Source organism: Onychostoma macrolepis, chromosome 15 (assembly GCF_012432095.1).
Source record: "Onychostoma macrolepis isolate SWU-2019 chromosome 15, ASM1243209v1, whole genome shotgun sequence".
Taxonomy (NCBI): Eukaryota; Metazoa; Chordata; class Actinopteri; order Cypriniformes; family Cyprinidae; genus Onychostoma; species Onychostoma macrolepis.
In genome coordinates, this window is record NC_081169.1 from 5156789 (window position 1) to 5176167 (window position 19379).

The 19379-nt window shown below is 38.8% G+C and overlaps 2 protein-coding genes across 2 annotated transcripts; both read right to left on the bottom strand.

Moving 5' to 3' along the window:
• Nucleotides 1-1300: 1300 nt before the first annotated feature.
• LOC131520675 (olfactory receptor 6N1-like) lies at nucleotides 1301-2245 on the bottom strand. Its single transcript, XM_058745093.1, has one exon. The coding sequence runs from the start codon at nucleotides 2243-2245 to the stop codon at nucleotides 1301-1303; it is 945 nt and encodes a 314-aa protein (XP_058601076.1).
• An 11350-nt stretch (nucleotides 2246-13595) lies between these two features.
• LOC131520677 (olfactory receptor 52D1-like) lies at nucleotides 13596-14834 on the bottom strand. The gene is made up of 2 exons (XM_058745095.1): nucleotides 14817-14834; nucleotides 13596-14666 (listed from the first exon to the last, which is right to left on the bottom strand). Exons 1-2 carry the CDS (start codon nucleotides 14832-14834, stop codon nucleotides 13719-13721), a joined length of 966 nt encoding a protein of 321 aa, XP_058601078.1. The 3' UTR covers nucleotides 13596-13718.
• Nucleotides 14835-19379: the final 4545 nt, after the last annotated feature.

Here is a 19379-nt window from a genome sequence, read left to right on the forward strand (position 1 = left end):
GGCACCCAGCATGCTTTGCTGCATGAATTGTTTTTTTTATTATTAATAGTCACCATTGTTGAGGTTCATGTGCTGATTCCTGATGTCTGTGTTTCTAAATGGTGCTGTAACTCTGAAGGTTTTGTGAATAAAAGGTTTTTAAATTTTTTTCATTGTTTGTCAGCTTAATTTGTAGAGTAATATTACTACCATAAACAATGTGAAAATAATTACAAATCACCCATATTGCTTGACACTAACTGACGATGACCACCGCGTTTAAGTTTTAACCAAAACTACTTAACTACAATTTCTCTTGGCTTTTCTTGTCATAATAAATGTGCTCTACAAACACAGTTACAACAGCCAAAAAAACTAATTTTAAAGAGTCAAGGGTCAAGAGCATAACTAAAGCAAACACCGATCACCAAGATGGTGAGGTCAAACAAAACATTTGAAATAAAATATAAACCTCTGTTAATTCATAGATATATGACAGAAATGAAGTCAAACTGGTTAGTCACAAGTGGAGCTGGTAATGCTGTTTGTGGAGTTGTTTAATCATCCTCTGCTGTTTTATTTCAGTTGATTTCATTTAAGGCTGTGGCTGTATGTCAGTTGTAGTTTTGTTTCTTGTTCTTTCCTTCAGTGATTGTGTTTGTTAACAGCAGGTGTTCATCAGTGTCTGAATTCACTCATATGTTCTCAATCACTCTGTCTAGTGGACTATATAGTGAAGTAATGTAGGACTAGTGAATGAGGGTGTAGGGAGTGGTTTCAGACACAGTCTATGAGTGTCGACTCTGAGGCTACTTTCTCGAAAACAAAGGTTAGATCTATTACAGTTATTCACTGTATATAGTAAGGAAACTTACTCTTAATCATTTAACAGGTTATTACTGTGGTATTTTACAGTTTTTTACTGTTAAAATCACAATCATTTTTTACAGTGTACAGAAAATGAGTGGGGTGAACTGAAGAGAAGAAGTACTAACATGGAGCTGTGAATCTCAAGAGAATCTGTATGAAGAAAATAGTCTCTGATCTCTTTTCAGGTGTTCTCCAAACTCTTCAGGCATTATAGGAGAAAACTCAGAACTGTTACCCTGGGAAAAGGACGTTGCAATAATTGTTGCCAACATGAACTCGAGAAAGATTTATATATATATATATATATATATATATATATATATATATATATATATATATGTGTGTGTGTGTGTGTGAGCGTGCTTATATGTTAAACTATAATATATATATATATATGTCACTATCTTTCTAAAACACAGAAAGCATAGGATCTTTAGACTTGAGAAAATATTCACTTAGATATTCCCATTTTTTTCTTGAAAATCAGTCTCACAACTTGTTGCCGTACTGTTGTCAGATTTAGTCCATAAATAAGTGGATTTAACATGGGTGGTATTAGAATGAATTCCAGAGCCATGAAATTACGCAGACTTTGAGACACATCCCTTGAACCATAACGAGTGAACATTACATCAAACAAAAATGCAGTTGTTACATTGATCAGTGCAAGCAGATGTGGTACACATGTTTGTATGAATTTGTTTCTGCCCTCTATTGACTTCCTGCACTTTCTAATTAAGTGAATGTATGAGCAAAATACTAATACTGCATGTCCAAAATATATAATAATGATTACAAACCCAATCACATTGTTTACTGTTGTAGAAAAACAGGAAAGTTTAACAATTGACCAATTTTCACAATATAGCTTTTCAATACTAGAGCCACATAAGGTTAGTCTTGATGTTAATGTAATCAGAATAGACATGCAAAAAAATGGAGAAAGCCAGCAGAAAATAATACATTCAAGAACCCTCTGACTAGTCATTACTGAATTATACTCCAGTGGTCTACATATTGCAACATACCTGTCATATGCCATCACTGTTAATGTTGAAAAGTCACATAGAAGAGATGAATAAATGACAAATATCTGAACCAAACATCCAGCAAAAGAAATCACATGATCATGGGCTAACAAATCATACATGAATTTAGGGTAGAATCCAGAAGTTCCATAAAGTCCATTTACACAGAGACTACATATAAACACATACATTGGCTCATGAAGCTTCTTATGTGAGATTATAGTGAAAATTACAGTTACATTACACAAGACAATCAGAGGATAATATAGTGCGGTTAAAGACAACAATACATATCTGTTTTCCATTGTTTCATTCAGACCAGAGAGTGTAAATACAAAAACCCTGGACTCATTCTTCAATGGCTGCATCTTGAATTTATGTAATTATTTTAAGGATTTTTTAAAAAATTTTTTAAGAAAAGTTATTGGAAAACCATGAAGTTGAATAAATTTGATTTGTCACAGTGTATAGGAAGTCTGTAGATGAAAAAACACCAACAACAAAGCAAACATGAAATCCTCTAACAGTTACATACATTGTTGTTGTTTTTTGTTTTTTTTTCAATTACAGAACAACTGAAATCTTACCATGTTCTCTGTCTGAATGCTTCCCATAGTGTTTTGCAAAAGTTTTATTTGGTTTGCTATATATAGACACTGATCTCATGTTAATTGATAACAAACACAGTTTTAACAAGCTCTCTAATGGTTACTAATGGTTACTCTCCTCTTAATATTTCTTTCAAAATATTAGGTGCCAAACTACATGAATATTTCATATGTGGTATAATTATGAACAAAATTATTTAATTTTCTTTTATATTGTTAGCTTTCTTGCCAAAACCTCTTACAATATAGCACACAAATTAAGTTACTAGCAAATATAAGGGCAGCCAGAAGAGAACATTAAAAACGTGCTATGATAAGCCTTAAACTTAATACAACATGATTTACAGAAACATGACTGCAGAAAAAAGAAAAAAAAAAAGAAAAAAAAAATCTGAATAATTTATTTGTAAAATTAGATCTGACATTTAACTTGGTCAAAAAAATGGACAAACAATCAGACAAACATAAATGTTACATTTGCACATCTGTTGTGTGTTAGTCTGCAAGCTGAAACAGTATGTAACGGGGCGAACGAGACGAGAGGCGTGTGAATCCATATACAAGCTTTTATTAAACAGAGACGTGGTCATAACAGGCTAAGATCGACACTGCCAAACAAGGTTGAACAGGGCTAGACAAAAGAATATTCCAAAGACAGGCGTGAGTCAGTCAACGGCAAATTTTATCCTGAGGGCGAGACAAATGGGGAATCCACAAACGGGAAATAGTCCAGGGAAGGTGCAAACACAGTCCGAAACAGCAAGGCAAAGGGTAAATCCAAGACAGGCTATAAGCATCAGGGCAGGCAGAGATCAGACACGACGAGATAAACCGGGCTAGAATGAAGACACAGGGAAAACAGGAAAAAAAAAAAAAGGACATACTAGACTTAAACTCAGGAAACTAAGAAACTAAGTTGCTATCACTAGGAGAGTGATAAATGCTCAAGTCTCATAAAGTGAGTTTGATTGGTTGCAGCTGTGTGTGCGTAATCAGTGCAGTGGATGATGGGAACTGTAGTCCAGGGTGACATACAACAGTTTGTGTAGTGTGTGAGTCATTGTAACTGAGAGGCAACATCTGGTGGCGAGCAGACGGAAAACCTCGAACCGGATTCGTGACAGAGCCAAGACACAAGAAACAGACAGAGCATATATGGTTTCAAGGACCGAGGCAGGGAACACAAAAAGTTCATCAATATTTTCCCTGGTGACAACTGAGCGGGAAGAAAGTTCATCAACATGCTCACTGACTGAAACTGAACAGGCAGACTGTTCAACATTGGAATCATTGGTAAAAACTGGTTGAGTTGACAATTCACAACTAGACTCATTGACTGAAACTGGACTGGTAGACATTTCATAACTAAAATTTTGTTATAGTTCTAGTTGTTTTAGTTCTGATGACGAGCAGACGCAAAACCACGAACCGGATTCGTGACACAGTATTACTTTTTCTGGATAATAAAGTATAAAATAATGCTAGAGATTGGCCTGATTTATCTGAATACTTCTGTGCAATAATATTTGGTATTATTTCTTGCAGTTGTACATTTAATGTTGACTGAGAACACAAGTATAATGTTACAATTTGATGTCATGGGTGTATTTTACATAAAACAGGGTTCTACCATATTCACATTTATTTACATATACATTTTGCATAAAATAAGCAGTTAATAGTTCTAATTTTTAATTTTCTAATAAGCTCTAATTTTTCTGCATGAGCATATTCTACATCAATAATCCTACCCAATACCTAACCTTAACAACTACCGGTTACAATTTATTTTAAGGTGTCCTTGTTACAGTGTACTTTTAAGTACTGAGTAATATTAATTAACTACATGTACTTACTATATGGTTAGGATTTGGCTTAGGGTTACTTGCATGTAATTACAACCCCAAATCAGAAAAAGTTGGGACAGTATGGAAAACGCAAATAAAAAAAGAAAGTAGTGATTTCTAAATTTACTTTGACTCACTTAATTTCTAGCGATTATCGCCGATTTGATTGCACAGATAATATTTAAACTAAACTGAGCTAGACAATGACATCTCTGAATTCCATAATGAAATGCCTTTAACTGAAAATTGAAAATTGAGTGTTTAATCTTATCATTATACATTACTGACACTCTATCCTCTAATTTGATACTGTTAAGTGCGTTGACACAATCTGTATTGTTAAAAGCGCTATATAAATAAAGGTGACTTGACTTGACTTGACTTGTATTTCATTGCAGACAATATGAACACAAAATATTTCATGTTTTGTTTGGTCAACTTCATGTCATTTGTAAATATACATCCTTTCCTGTCATTCAGACCTGCAACACATTCCAAAAAAAGTTGGGACAGTAAAGCATTTACCACTTTGTAATGTTGCCATTCCTTTTCACAACACTTAAAAGACGTTTAGGGACTGAAGACACCAAGTGATGAAGTGTTTCAGGTGTAATTTTGTCCCATTCTTCCTGCAAACAAGTCTTAAGGTGGGCAACAGTACGGGGTCTTCGTTGTCGCATTTTGCGCTTCAAAATGCGCTACACATTCTCTATTGGAGACAGGTCAGGACTGCAGGCAGGCCAGTCAAGTACCTGTACCCTCTTCCTCCGCAGCCAGGACTTTGTAATGTGTGCAGAATGTGGTTTTGCATTGTCTTGTTGAAATATGCATGGACGTCCCTGGAAAATATGTCTTCTTGAAGGCAGCATATTGTGCTCCAAAATCTCTATGTACTTTTCAGCATTAATGGTGCCATCACAGAAGTGCGAGTTACTGTGGTGTTCTGAGTAAGCCTCTAGAGGGAGCTCTCGTATGTGAGTTAGGGTGGAGAGGAAAAAGGAACGAGTGTAGTACATGGTGGTGAATAAAGAAGGTAACACTGAGCTCGACACGGAGTGCATTTGCTTTTATTGATACACTCAACATATTGGCAACGTGGATGGCTTTGAGTCTCAACCAACCTGCCCCGTTCCTGCAAACACCGGGTGAACAACCGATTCCATTCACAGCGTGGATCAAAACTTTCGACAATTTCTTGCTGGCCGTGGGCGAGGAGCTGCCTAATGCTAGTAAGCGTGCTCTTCTGATACACTGCCTCGGAGCCGAGGGTCAAAGATTGTTCTACACCCTGAACGTGAGTGATCAGGGAGACGATACATATGCTTCTGCTTTGAGTGCAATACGGGATTTTTTTGTCCCTAAAGTTAATGTGGTTGCTGAACGTTACTGCTTCCGCCAACGGAGCCAACGCGCGGGCGAGACCACAGATCAGTATGTCGCTGCACTACGTGAACTGGCTGCCACCTGTGAATTTGGCACGATGGAGGACGAGATGATACGCGATCAGCTGGTCGAAAAGACTAATTCATCTCTCATCAGAGAACAGCTGCTGCTGGAAGTGCCACTCGACCTTAAGAAAGCCGTGACTGTCGCCCGGCAAATTGAAACTGCTACAGAGCGGAGGCTAAAGCAATGATCGCGTCATCCGACAACTCAGTACAAGCAGTTCAACAACATAACCGGTTCCGATGGAGCAAAAGTAAAGTCAATGCCTCGCGTGGACCTCCAAAATTTACACGTGCATGTACTTGTTGCCGCTGCGGATCTGAGCAGCACGCAGCTAATTTTCCCGGATGCCCTGCTAAGGATGCAGTGTGCAGGAACTGTAACAAAACAGGACATTTTGCAAAGATTTGTCGTGGAAACAAACGGGTGAGTGAAATTACGGTACCTGAAGTGACTGTGTTAAATATTGAACATTCTGCTCGTGACTGTGGAAAAATAATGTGTACAGTACAGATATGTGCAAGCACAGGACAAACACAGGACATTCAGTTAATGGTGGACACGGGTTCAGCAGTGTCCATATTGCCAATGTCCATTTACACTGGATCTTTCAGTCAAGCACCCCTTTCACCACCGAAACTTCATTCAAACTCAGTGTAGTTAGTTTTGGGGGCGATGCAATTGAAGTGAAAGGATGCCTGCCAGCCAGCATCTCGTATGGAGGCCATTGCACTACCACAGACTTATACATTGTACAAAAGGGATCAGCTGTGCTGGACAGAGACTTCTTTACTGGACTGTATTTACAAATTTGTGATGGTCAGGTCAGTACAGACCAGTGCATGCATCCTGTCTCATCTATAGATGCAAAGTCGGAAAACAGCCTGGGATGTGCAAGAGGATTTGTACATCGTGTTCATGTTCGGCCAGGTGTTCAGCCAGTGCAGCAGAAACTGAGGAGGTTACCTTTCTCAATTCACAATGAGGTGTCCAAGGAATTACAGAAGCTTGTACAACAGGATGTAATCGAGCCTGTGGATGCATCTGAGTGGGTCTCCCCAATAGTTGTCACTAGAAAAAAAGATGGTGGGATTAGGCTCTGCGTCGACTTGCGTGAGCCTAACAAGGCAGTGGTAGTGGACAGCTTTCCTCTTCTGCATATGGAGGAGATGTTTGCGAACTTGTATGGAGCAACAGTGTTTTCCACATTAGACCTCCAAAGTGCGTATCACCAGGTAACGTTGCATGAGGACAGCCGAGACATTACTGCGTTTATCACGCATGATGGATTATTTAGTTTCAAAAGGGTTCCATATGGACTGGCCTCAGCTCCAAGCTGCTTCCAGAGGATGATGTCTGAAATCCTTAAAGGTCAGTCTGGAGCTCATTGTTACTTGGATGATATCATGGTCGCAGGAGCAACGTTCAAGGAACATGATGAAAATCTGCAAGCTGTGCTGCAGCGAATCGATAAAGCAGGCCTCAAATTGAACATGGCAAAGTGCCACTTCAGAAAAGCAGAACTGTCATTTCTGGGTCACACACTGTCCGAAAAGGGATTACAGCCTGATGCTTCCCATATTTCTGCAGTGTCCGATGCACCACCTCCTGTTGATGAGGTTAGTCTTCATTCATTTCTGGGTCTCACGTCATGGTATTCTAAATTCATACCAAATTATGCTACAGTGGTGGAACCATTGCGTGTGCTTTTACGAGGCTCTACTCCATTCGTTTGGTCATCTGAGGCTCAGGAGAGCTTTGAGGCAGTTAAAGGGCTAATTGTGAATAGTGCTGCCCTTGCGCTTTTCAATCCAGAACTGCCTACTATAGTCACCACAGATGCCTCAGACTACGGAATAGGAGGTGTTCTTACCCAGATACACGCAGACAACATGGAGAGAACAGTGGCTTTTGCCTCACGCACTCTTACCGCAGCAGAACGGAAGTACTCCACAGTAGAAAAAGAGGCACTAGCATGTGTTTGGGCCACAGAGCGATGGAGGACCTACTTGTGGGGACGACACTTCACACTGCGGACAGATCACAGCCCGCTGACCACCCTTTTGTCATCTAAGGGTCAAGGCAGAGCAGGTATGCGCATGGCAAGATGGTCAGCTAGGCTGATGGCTTTTACCTACGATATTCAGTACAAGCCGGGGCATGAGAACGTGACTGCAGACTGTCTATCTCGTTTACCACTCCCTAGTACTGAGCCTAGTCTGGAACATGATTTGGAAGTCGTAGTTCTCACTTCAACGCTCACGGCAATAACCAGCTCTGAGTTCAAAGCGGCATGTGATTCTTGTCCTATCCAAGCTGAGCTACGCAGACTGCTCGTCTCAAAATGGCCAAAGTGTGCAAAGGCACTGGATCATGCGTTAAAGCCGTATTTTCAAGTACTTTCACTCCAGGACGGTTGCATGATGCGTGGAACCACACGCCTCCTGGTTCCAGAATGTCTCCAGCCCAAGTTCATCACACTCGCACATTATACACATCAGGGCATTGTGAGGACAAAAAGGAGGCTTAGAGAGCTCTACTGGTGGCCTGGCATGGACAAACAAGTAGAAACAGCTGTTAAAGCTTGTGTCACTTGTCAGTTACATGACAAATCTGCTGTCACACATACCACAAAGAACGTTCTTGTTGTTCTGTGAATATTGTGGTTGAGTAGGTGATGCTTATACCAAGTGTTGGGAAATTGTATTACTGTGCCCATAAGGGTTTGTTTGCGAATCATAATATTGGGATTGAATGTTTGCAAAGAGGAAAAAAAATCAACAGTAACGTGTATCTTAACTGTTAACTAATTGCACTGAGACTTTGTCCCTATAGCATGTTTGTTCTTAAGAGAGAGGGATATGTGGTGTTCTGAGTTAGCCTCTAGAGGGAGCTCTCGTATGTGAGTTAAGGTGGAGAGGAAAAAGGAACGAGTGTAGTACATGGTGGTGAATAAAGAAGGTAACACTGAGCTCGACAAGGCGTGCATTTGCTTTTATTGATACACTCAACAGTTACCTTTGCCAAGGGCACTGACACAACCCCATACCATGACAGACCCTGGCTTTTGGACTTGTTGCTGGTAACAGTCTGGATGATCCTTTTCTTCTTTGGTCCGGAGCACACGGCGTCCATTCCTCCCAAAAAATACCAGAAATACTGATTCATCTGACCACAGTACACGTTTCCACTGTGTGATGGTCCATCCCAGATGCCTCCGAGCCCAGAGAAGTCGACGGCGCTTCTGGACACTGTTAACATAGGGCTTCCTTTTGGCACAGTACAGTTTCAACTGGCATTTGTGGATGTAACTACGTATTGTGGTACTTGACAAAGGTTTGCCAAAGTAGTCCTGAACCCCTGTGGTGATATCGCTTATAGAAGGAATGACGATTCTTGATGCAGTGCCGCCTGAGGGATCGGAGATCATGGTTGTTCAGCTTAGGCTTGCGCCCTTGTCCTTTACGCACTGAAATTCCTCCAGATTCCTTGAATCTTTTAATTATGTTATGCACTGTTGAAGGTGAAATATCCAAATCTCTTCCTATCTTTCTTTGAGGAACATTGTTTTTAAACATTTCAATAATTTTCTCACATATTTGTTGGCAAACTGGCGATCCTCGGCCCATCTTTGCTCCTAAAGGACTAGACCTTTCTTGGATGCTGCTTTTGTACCAAATCATAATAACAATCACCTGTTTCAAATCACATCATTATTTAACCAATTCACCTCATTACTAGCCCTAAATTGCTCCTGTCCCAACTTTTTTTGGAATGTGTTGCAGGTCTGAATGACAGGAAAGGATGTATATTTAAAAATGACCTGAAGTTGACCAGACAAAACATGAAATATTTTGTGTTCATATTGTCTGCAATGAAATACAAGTCAAAGTAAATTTAGAAATCACTACTTTCTTTTTTTATTTGCGTTTTCCATACTGTCCCAACTTTTTCTGATTTGGGGTTGTATATATGTAATGTATTGTTTTTACTATAGTAAGTACTTGCAACGTGTAACAAGGACACCTTCAAATAAAGTATAATTTAATATAAATAGTATAATATAAAATAAATATTTATTGTTCTATTGTAGGCTTTATCCCTCCTTTCTGTTTCTGAATACATCACCTGCTAAATAACCAGTGAGGATCCAGTATGACAAAGAGTTTTTCCTTCAGTGGCATCGGCCTCGCTATTTTGCTATTAAATATTACTTCTTACAAAGCTTCCTGAGTCTCCAGCATTTCCCTGCCTAGCACACCGTGACAGAAGACCGGACCTTTAAACATGAACGAGCCAAGTTCATCGCCTGAGCCACGACCCACTCACCTATGCGAGGGCATTCGTGCTGCTCGCCCTCGCCAACTCCCTCGACGGAGAGGTCCTCGTGACACTGCCAGAAGCTCGCTGGCCGCTCCAAAGGCAAGCCCGCCGCCATCCGTGGCCAACGCAAGCCAGCCGTCTATGGTGGAATCAACGCCACCGTCCGTGATTCTCTCAAGCACGCCGCCGTCCGGGGCTCCCTTAAGCCCGCCGTCCACGGGGAAGTCAAGAAGCCCTCCGGCCGTGGCTCCAACCCCAGAGCTCCTGGATACGGCGCTACCCCCGGCGTTCTCGGCGCCTCTCCTTACTCCAGAGCACCCTCCAGTGCCCGCTCCTCACAAGCGCCCTCCAGTGCCCGCTTCTCACAAGTGCCCTCCAGAGCCCGCTCCTCCAGGGCCCGTTGCTCCATGGCCCATTCCTCCAGGGCCCATTGCTCCAGGGCCCATTGCTCCAGGGCCCATTCCTCCAGGGCTCGCTCCTCCAGGGCCCGTTCCTCCAGTGTCCGCTCCTCCAGGGCCTGTTCTTCCAGTGCCCGCTCCTCCAGAGCGCCCACCAGATGTCATAGTTTCCCCCTGGAAATTTTTTTTTGGGGGGGGGGCATATGCAATGGCTGCCCGAGTCCCCTGACCCACCATGGCTCCCCTGTCTGCCTGTCCTGCACCAGCCTCCATCCAAGAGGGGGGCGATCTGTCACATGTATGTTCCCGTTTGTTTCCTGGTTTTCCTTATTTTATCATTTTCCTGTTCCAGTCCTGATTATGTTGATTTGTATCCAGCTGTGTTTATTTAGTCTTGTTAATTGTTCTCCTTTATAAGCCTGTCTCCTACGTTCATTTGGTGTCTGGTCTTAGTTATGTTTAAGTGTGTATTCTCCATGATCCTGAGTTTTGCTATTAAATATTACTTCTTACAAAGCTTCTTGAGTCTCCAGCGTTTCCCCGCCTAACACACCGTGACAGGAGGTGGTTTTTGTCTATATATTAGACAACTTATTTAGGCACTTTGCCTATGTCTGCTAATACAATACTTATTTTTCTATTGGTCTCTGGAATTGCCAGTCTGCAGTAAGCAAAGCATATTTCCTTATATCTATTACTAGTCATTCAAGGCTAAAACTCATGGCCCTGACAGAAACCTGGATCAAACTAGAGGACAATGCTACACCTGCAGCACTCTCCAATAATTTATCATTCGAATGGAAGAGGTGGAGGTTACTAGTCTGCTTATCTCTAATGATTCGGAATTTAATCTTTTACCATCTCTGGGTATCAGCAACTCCTTTGAATCACATTCACTTCAACATTGAGCTCAGGTATAGGACAGACTGAACCTCACAACTTAGTTTCATAAGGATTACATAATCAGAGAATATTCGTTTTCGATTTGAATTTGTTCAATTTAAAAGTAGACAATTCAAGCTTCATATACGGGAAAGACTGTGCCTTGCTTTCATACTGATTACATATTCAGGAATATTCGTTTTCGATTTGAATTCTTTCATTTAAAAGTAGACACTTCAAGCTTCATATACGGGAAAGACTGTAGCCTACCTGGCTTTAGCTTCATATGTATTATATAATCGAATATTCGTTTTCGATTGTGAATTCGTTCATTTAAAAGTAGACACACAAGCTTTCTATAGACATATTTCTCATGTCTCTGTGTCAAATATTCACTGAGTTTGTGATGCATAGAAAGTTGCTCATGGAGACCTAGACGGCAGAAAATGCACCCCTGTTTGTTTAGTTTATTTTGCAAAAGCACAATGTTCTGTTGTTATTGTCAGTGCACACAAATAAAAGTAGTCCCTTTTTAGATTCGATTGATTTTAGTCTTATCTGAGTATTTAAGGTTTCTCTGTGAATCAGGAAAAACCGAAAGTGAACGCGCTGGCATGCAGAGGGTTAAAGATGCTGCATTCAATTTTATCTTTAGATGGTAAATTTAGATTTCAAATTCAAAATTGATTTTCAAACTGTTGAAATTATTTACTGTATGTAACGCAAGTACTTCATAAGTAACTGTTATTAAATTACCTAAAAATAAGCAGGAATCCCTTTACTTTTTCAGTGGATAAGTAATTTAATTACAGTATTACACCCAACACTGCTTTGGATAAAAGTGTCTGCTAAATGATTAAATGTAAATATATTATCCACAAATGGTGCAGTTCATTTAAATTACTGTGAGACATTGAACTACTCTCTATATCACTCCGGCCACAGTACCTTCCTCATGAATTTCCTCAACTTTTTTTTTTTTTTTTTTTTTGTGGTTTATATTCATCCAAGGGCAAAGGAAGCAAACACAGCAGAGATCCTTGGGAGTGTTGTGCACTAACTGCAATGCATTTTCTCCAGATGACTTGAATTTAACAATGGGTGATTTTAATAAATGTTCCTTGTGTCCTGTCCCATGCATTTTAATAAGACTCTTGACCTTTGCAATGGATCAATTAAAGGTGCATACAAGTCTGTTGTTCAGCCTCCAGTGGGGACAGTGGACGATAATACTGTCCTGCTTGTCCCCGTAAATAAAAATGATTTAAAAAGAGAAAGACCACAGACTAAGAGTATTATGTTGTCTCAGGAGTCAACTGCATCTCTGCAAGGATGTCTGGGATGTATCGAATGGCATTTTTTTTACACAACTCCTGCTTGGAAATTGATGAACTTGCAGATGTTGTTAATAGTTAAATCTCATTCTGTGAAGATATGCTCATCCCCTGTAAGACTGTCAAAATATTTCCAAACAATGACCCATGGTTCACAATATACATGAAAGTACTTATGGATGAAAAATGTAGAACATTTTATGAGGGTGATTTGGCAAAAAGATTGAAATTGCAGAAAGAAATTAAAATGGAAGTGTGGAAAGCAAAGTCAAGTTATAAAATAAACCTAGAGAAAGAATTGGGAAAGTAGGAATAATCTAGAGTCAATTTGAAAGGAGATAATTGGATTTAAAGGGTGTGAGACATGAAAATTCAGTTACTGTACCTGGGTATGACTCTAGTAATCAATTGCTTAAGGAATTAAATATTATTGATACTTTATTAATCCAGAAGGAAATTCAAAAAAATCCAATAGCTTATACACAAAAACTAAACACACATACCCAACTATAACAAATATAACAAATCCAAAATCACATTGAGAAAAAATAATAATAATAATAATAATAAATGTATATACAATAAATTAAAAAAAAAAGTTAGTTAGGAAAAAATGGGCACAAGACAATTACCAATATTAATAGTAACAATTATAATAATAATAAAAAAATAAAAAATAAAATACATAAGTTAACCAGACTCACTGCATCATCGTTATACAGGATAATACACGTTCTGAACATTTGTGTTGTTAAGGCCGTGCTGTACAGAGATTTTATTGTGGCTAAGGCCCTCTACTTTACTTCATAGGTAAAATCATTGTAATCACACAACCTCCTGTTTCTTATTATCTTCGTATATTCTCAAGAACAAAATAATTCTCAGCAAAAAAAAAAAAAAGAAATCTTCTAAACATCTAAAACAGATTCTTCCTTTAGACTTTTTAGTTTCAAAAATATTGTGAAACACAGAAATCCCCATGTCTTGTGAAATGAGGTGATATTCATTCAGATATTGTGACTTGTTTCTTGAAAAACAGTCTAATAACTTGTTGCCGCACTGTTGTCAGATTTAGACCATAAATAAGAGGATTTAAAATTGGTGGTATGAGTAAGAATTCTAGGGCCATGAAATTACGCAGACTTTGAGGCACATTCCTTGAACCATAACGACTGTACAGTACATCAAACATAAATGCAATTGTCACATTGATCAGTGCAAGCAGATGTGGTACACATGTTTGTATGAATTTGTGTCTGCCTTCTATTGACTTCCTGCACTTTCTGACTAAGTAAATGTATGAGAAAAATATCAATACTGCATCTCCAAAATATGTAATAATAACAATGTACCCAAACACATTATTTACTGTTGTAGAATAGCAAGAAAGTTTTGCAACTGCCCAAATCTCACAGTATAACTTGTCAACACTAAAGCCACATAAGGTAAGCCTATATATTAACATAATTAGAAAAGACATGCAAAAAAATGGAGTCAGCCAGCAGAAAAGGATACATTTAAGAATTTTCTGATTTGTCATTATTGAATGATACTCCAGTGGTCTACATATTGCCACATACCTGTCATATGCCATTACCGTTAATGTTGAATAGTCACACATAAGAGATGAATAAATGACAAATATCTGAATCATACATCCAGCATAGGAAATTACATGATCATGGGCTAATAAATCATACATAAATTTAGGGTAGAAACCAGAAGTGCCAAAAAGTCCATTTACACACAGGTTACATATAAACAGATACATTGGCTCATGAAGCTTCTTATGTAAGAGTATAGTAATAATTACAGTTACATTACAAAAGACCATCAGGGGATAATACAGTGCAGTCAAAGATAAGAAAACATATCTGTTCTCCATTGTTTCATTCAGACCAGAGAGTGTAAATACTAAGACACTGGACTCATTCTTCAGCGGTGGCTGCATCTTGAATGATGGACAGTTATTATGTGGATTTTGTTACTGGACAGTTATTAGAAAACGAATTAGGTATAGAAAGTTGTATTAACTTCAATTGCCACAGTACGTAGTCTGTAGATGATAAATCACTCAGTTACAGAACAGTTGAAATCTTACCATGTTCTCTGTTTGCATGTTTCCTGTAGTGTTTTGCAAAGGTTTGATTTGGTTTGCTATATATGGATACTGGTCTCAAGCTAATTGCCTTGATAAGATACAATGAAAACAATATTAACAAGCTCTCTAAAGACTACTTTTTTTTAAGATAAATAAATACCCACATGCAGAATTGCATGTGTTATCTCTCAGTCATATTGTCCAACATATCTATTATCAGACACATTCCTGACAAAACATTATTATGTGTTAAATTCTGTACATTTACAAGCTGAACTAGCATGAAAATATGAAACACTTGCCATCTCCTAATATATCAGTTTGGCTGTTATAGGTTGACTATACGTCCTCTAAAAAAAAATGCATCTGGCCAGGATTTCTAAATCGCCCAAAACCTTCTATTCCTTCTGGAGTACACCAAATTTGTAGCCCCAATTTACATAATGCATCTCTTCCTAACAAATAAACAGGAGTCTGATTTGACACAAGAATGGGCACTGTTACACTTTTATTTTTTGTTTGTAGACACACTGGAGCTGTCATTGAAATTAGCTGTATTTGACCCCAAGAATCCTATTGACTGGTATAAACTAGTATCAGTCGATATCAGTCAACTGATATAAACTAGTTTAAATCCAGATAAAACAGCGCTGACAAACAGCAGAAAAACAATGTGTGCAACGATACAGTCAGAAGGCTTTTCAATCTACAAATCACCATCGTTTACCAGGGATTTACTGTAGTAACATTAACTGCACCATGGTATTGTGGCAGAAATGTGTGGTATTTATATCAAATTTATTATATTAATGTAAACATGTATTAAATATGTTAAAGGAGTAATAGAATGTAATTGTACTATATTGTGATTAAGCTATAGGCTAGCGTTTGTGCATTTATAATAAATGTATTTAGACTACTGTTTTACATATAAATAGGCTACCTAGAAACCATACCGATGGATTTTCACCACAGTATTGAGGTGCTATATGTGTGGTTTTAACTCTGGTTATCATGATGTAAATGTATGTTACTATGGAAGAACAATGGCTAATTTTAATAAAACTCAAACAGTCAGAAAAATACAATTTCACCATATAAACAAGGAGGTTGTTGCAATTTTTTACAGATGTTACTGATTTTGATAATGAACATACATTTACATCTGCATCCTAACTCACACTACTACTGTCAACTCAATGTCAAATGTGCATTTCTAAGAGACAAAACATTAATATTATTATTATTGCATATATGTACAGTAGAGCCCTGCACGGGCCTAAAATTTAGGCCCTAGCCCGGCCCTGGCCCGAGACACTCAGGCCCTAGCCCGGCCCGTGTCCGACAGCTCATCAGAATTCTCGGCCCGAGTCCGACCCGAGCCCGTCTTTTTTTCCCCTTCTCCCAGAACAGCTTATCTACTACTGTTTCAGCTATTAAAATAGTTCAGTTTTGTATGAAATGGCAAAGTGATTGTATTTCGTTTCATTATTTTATTAAGTTAATTTAGAAAAACGTTTGGAGCATTTTTTTTTATTCGTTAAATGTAAGTTTTTGTTTTTTAAAGTTACGACCAAGCGGCCAGCGGCAGACAGCGAGTTGATCATAGCCTATGTTTGATGAATTTAGCTTTCTCAAATCATCACGACTTCTCTAAAATTAAATCTATACTTATAAAACAGCTCCACAATGTTAGTTTAAATGCTTGAGCTAGATAAATGTGCTGATGCATATCCAGTAGTTTGTGCGGAGAGTGGAAGCTGAAGCTTTACTGGACGCGCAAGAACCATCACTTGCATTGGAAACATTTCAAAATACGCTATCATTTTTGCTCATAAAGGTAAGAGTAAAAGGCTACGTTGTTCGGAACTGTAAATGGTCTACTTGTATTTGTGTGCACTCACAATATCAACAAAACGTGCTTTTATAAAAAAATAAATAAAAACAAGAAGCAGTTTCGGTTTTGAGCAAGCAGAGCGCTTCTGAAAAACCGAAACACAGCATATAGCCTACTTGCCTCACTGACTTGATAAATATAGTATTTATAGAAAGCTTTTAATTACTACTTTAAAACGAAATAATTCGAATCGAAAACAAAAACTCTTTCATTATAAAATCCCTAAAGATGCATTTCTCTCTAAAGGCGCATCCAGTGAGGAGATGGCGAGTCAGGATCATCATCAAATGTATGGCTGATCAAAAATGCAGCTTTTCCCGAAGCATTGGGAACTTTTTGTAACTCCACGCTCCAACTTCTTCCTGATGCTCTGCATGGTCACCTGTATGCTAATGTGTGCGTATGCGTTGCATATTGCTTAGGCGATGTATAATATTTATAATATAATCAGTATTTAATTAGCCATGTGTGCTCTGCGCTTATATGGGCACAATAAAAGGAGAGAAGCTAAATGAGCCTGAGCTTGACCCGAGCCCGATCTGTAAAAAAAAAAAATGGGCCGAGACCGGCCCGAATGGACTCAGCAGACCTCTAATGTACAGTGCCCTCCAAAAGTATTGGAACAGTAAATACAAAATTGCTCTGTTGGCTGTGAATCTTGCATTCGATGATGACACACACAAACCAGGATGAAGATGAGGGAGCTGACTTTGAGAGAAAAGCAAGCAATTTGGATGCTAAAAGAAAAGAGGAAGTCAATTAGAGCTATAGCAAAAACAAAGGGCATGGAGAAATCAAGAGTTTGGAAACCACCAGCGACACCAGCAACCAACAACTACCTGATCGGCTGAGAAAACAACAGTAGTTGATGACAGACAAATCATAAAAGCTGTGAAAATGAACCCTAAAAGACGTGTCTGTAAAATCACCAACAACTTCCAGAAAGCTGGGGTGATGCTCTGACAATCTACTGTCCTCAGGAGACTTTGACACAGAATTACAGATGCTACACAGCAAGATACAAACCTCTGACCAGCTCCAAAAATAGAAAGGCAAGATTAGAGTTTGCAAAAAAGGTGAGCTAGAAGAGTTTTGGAACTGTGTTTATGGACCGATGAGACAAAGATGAAACTTTATTGAAGTGATGGGAAAGCAAAAATGTGGAGAAAAAAAGGGAACTGCAATGAGGTGGTGTCATGGCCAGTGTTGCCAACTTAGCGACTTTGTCGCTAGATTTAGCGACTTTTCAGACCCCCTAGCGACTTTTTTTCCAAAAAAGCGACTAGCGACAAATCTAGCGACTTCTTGGACAAACCTTAGCGAGTCTCTGTGATCGCTCGGACTGCCGCAACGGCGCGAGGTCAGCGTACACACCTCTTTCTCTGCATCTGCTCTGTTCAGCGAGCGGCTGAGAGGAGCAGCGTTCAGTTAAAATAGATATTATGTTGTTTCTCTAATTTTACATGCAAATATAGCCGATATCACAGCACAGAAATTGTCTCGTCTTTTGTGTATTTGATTTAATCAGAAGACGGCTCAATTATAAATCAGGATTTTTGTGCAGATTTTGTCTTGAAAGGGAGATGTAACGTTAGTCTTAAAGGGCAGCGTTTCAGTCACTATTTCATATTTTATTCTTTTGTCTGACATCAGAAACAGTAAAATATATAAATGAAAACAGTTATTATTAATTTGGCTGCATTAAAATACAGTATGTGAGCACAGAGAGACAAACAATGTAAAAGGCAATACAACGTGATGACGTCATGAATATGCTAATTAGCGTATGACGTCGTTTAGCGACATTTAGCGACTTTTCAAACTGGCTTTAGCTACTTTCCATTGAAAGAAGTTGGCAACACTGGTCATGGCATGGGCATGCATGGCTGCCTCTGGAACATCCCCTCTCAACTTTACTGATGACTTATGATGACAGTAGCAGAATGAATTTGGAAGGGTACGAAACCATCTTGCCTACCAATATTCAAGAAAATGTCACCAGATTCATTGGGAAGTGCTTCATATTGCATCAGGACAATGACTCAAAACACCCTGCCAGTTCAGTCAAGGAATTTATAAGGGCAAAGAAATGGAAAGTCTTAGATTGCACCAAGTCAATCTCCAGATTTAAATCCGATTGAACATGAATTTCACCAGATGAAGAGGAGAGTAAAGGCAGAAACTCCCCAAAACAAGCAACAATTGGAATTGGCTGCATTAAAGGCTGGGAAAAGTATTTCAAAGGATGAGACCAAGAGTCTGGTAATGTCTATGGGTCACAGACTCACTGCTGTGATAGTGTGCAAGGGATCTGCAACTAAATAATAGCTTTTAATCTTTTATATCTGCCTTATGTTCAACTGTCCCAATACTTATGCTCACATCAATGAGTTGGATGAACTCTAAAAGTGCTGTTATTTTTATTTGGTAAAACATGTACAGTATGTGGTGAAATGGCTAATAATAAAATGTGACATTCTGTAGTTTTGTCTCATATTCATCTTTTCATCATATTTGCAAATGTCTTGACTCCACAGCCAACAGAACAATTTTGTCTTCACTGTTCCAATACTTTTGGAGGGCACTGTATATATATATATTTTTTTTTTTTATTATTATTTTTTTTTACATTTGAGCCCCTGCCCCTGAGGAGCTCTCTGCACGTC

Bases quoted from the DNA above. Each gene is read 5' to 3' on its own strand.
- LOC131520675 (XM_058745093.1), bottom strand. From the start codon at position 2,245: ATGCAGCCATTGAAGAATGAGTCCAGGGTTTTTGTATTTACACTCTCT.